This window comes from Fukomys damarensis, unplaced genomic scaffold (genome assembly GCF_012274545.1).
Source record: "Fukomys damarensis isolate Sample0158 unplaced genomic scaffold, DMR_v1.0_HiC HiC_scaffold_19, whole genome shotgun sequence".
NCBI classification, from domain to species: Eukaryota; Metazoa; Chordata; class Mammalia; order Rodentia; family Bathyergidae; genus Fukomys; species Fukomys damarensis.
Window position 1 is genome coordinate 61,937,004 of NW_022900931.1, and position 1,622 is coordinate 61,938,625.

The window sequence follows — 1,622 nt, forward strand, 5'->3', positions numbered from 1 at the left end:
CCCCCCCCCCAGACTGACCAATGGCAGGCGGGAAGATGCCGGTCCTGTGGGCTGTGTTGGTGGTCACACTTCTGGCAGGTATGGGTGGGGCCTGCCCAGGTGCCCTGTGCCTCACTCCCTCCACTCCCTGACCCTATTCAAGCCCAGGGTTCGCTCTTCTTGAGGCCCATGTTCCCCAGAAGAGGGAGGCCTAAGACTGAGGCTCCCCACTTTCATCACCTCTGAGCAGCTGTTTTAGTCTCTCTGGGACTGCTGTCCCCACCAGTATTATTGCCTTTATCCATGTTGTTAGCATGTCCTAAGGCTCTGTGGTCCAATGGGTAGCGAGGACCTGCAAGTGTCAGCGGTAGTGGGTTTTTATTGTCACCAGACATAGTACTGCATGGGGCACGGGAAGACAGTATATGCTTGCGGGGCGTGGTAGTGCACTCCTGTAATCCCAGCACTCGGGAGGCTGAGGCGGGAGGATCGCTGAGTTTGAGGTCAGCCTGAGCTACATAGTGAGTCAAGGCCCACCTGGACCACACATCAAGAGACCCTGTCCCCAAACAAAGCAAAACAAAACAAAAATGCACACTTGACAAGAGATTAAATACACTCCACTCCTCCCTGCCCACTAAGGCCCCAGAGAGGCCGAAGGGAATTTGGAGAGCGCAGAGTCCTGTGGGCAGGAGGTACCCAGGGACCCTGAGCCAGCCTTGAACTTTCCCTGCTCAGGATGCCGGGCGGATGTGCAGCCGGGGCCCGAGGTGCAGGAGCCAGCCTTGTGGCAGAGTGGACCGTCTTGGGAGCAGACCTTGGGCCGCTTCTGGGATTACCTGCGCTGGGTGCAGACGCTGTCTGACCAGGTGCAGAAGGAAGTGCTCAACTCTCAGGTCACCCAGGAGCTGACGTGAGTGCCTGGCGGTGGACGGTGCCCCTGGGCCTCCCCCGCTCTGCTTTCTCTTCCTTGTCACCGTCTGGGGCGGGCAGGTCTGTGTCTCAGTCCCTTTCTTCCTCCCTCTTCCTTTCTCTGGTACTGAGGATTGAACCCTGGGCCTTTGCACTGAGCTCCATCCTCAGCTTTCAGGATTAAACCCACTTCCTCCAGCTCTAGGCAAACGCTGAACTACACCCCAGCCTCACCCGCCTTTTATTTTGACATGTCTAAATTGCCCTGGCGGGGCCGAAACTCACACTCTGGAATCCTCCTGCCTCAGCCTTCCAAAGTGCTGGGATCACAGGTGTGCTCCACCACACCTGACTTCTATCCGGTATCTTTACCTCTCTGGTTCTCTCTGCTTCTGCACCTCTGTCTCCTCTCCGGGCCTCTCCCCACCCTTCTAGACCTCTGGGTCCCCTTGACCCAGGCCTGCCTCTCCGGGCCACAGGTCGATGATAGAGAACACCATGAAGGAGGTGAAGGCCTACAAGTCGGAGCTGGAGCGGGAACTAGGACCGATGGCGGAGGACACGAAGGCCCGGCTGTCCAAGGAGCTGCAGGCGGCGCAGGCGCGGCTCGGGGCGGACATGGAGGAGGTGCGAAGCCGCCTGACCGAGTACAGCAGCGAGATGCAGGCCATGCTGGGCCAGAGCACCGAGGAGCTGCGCGCACGGCTGGCCTCGCACCTGCGCAAACTGCG

General features: G+C 59.3%; 1 protein-coding gene across 1 annotated transcript in view; it reads left to right on the forward strand.

Annotated features, from left to right (window-relative positions):
- Positions 1-1,622, forward strand: part of Apoe (apolipoprotein E) — a 3,085-nt gene that overhangs the window by 918 nt on the left and 545 nt on the right. The window contains exons 2-4 of the mRNA XM_010623359.2: positions 13-78; positions 718-892; positions 1,371-1,620. Of these exons, the coding sequence (XP_010621661.1) occupies positions 21-78; positions 718-892; positions 1,371-1,620 (483 nt within the window). The 5' untranslated portion in view covers positions 13-20. The remainder of the gene's footprint in view (positions 1-12; positions 79-717; positions 893-1,370; positions 1,621-1,622) is intronic.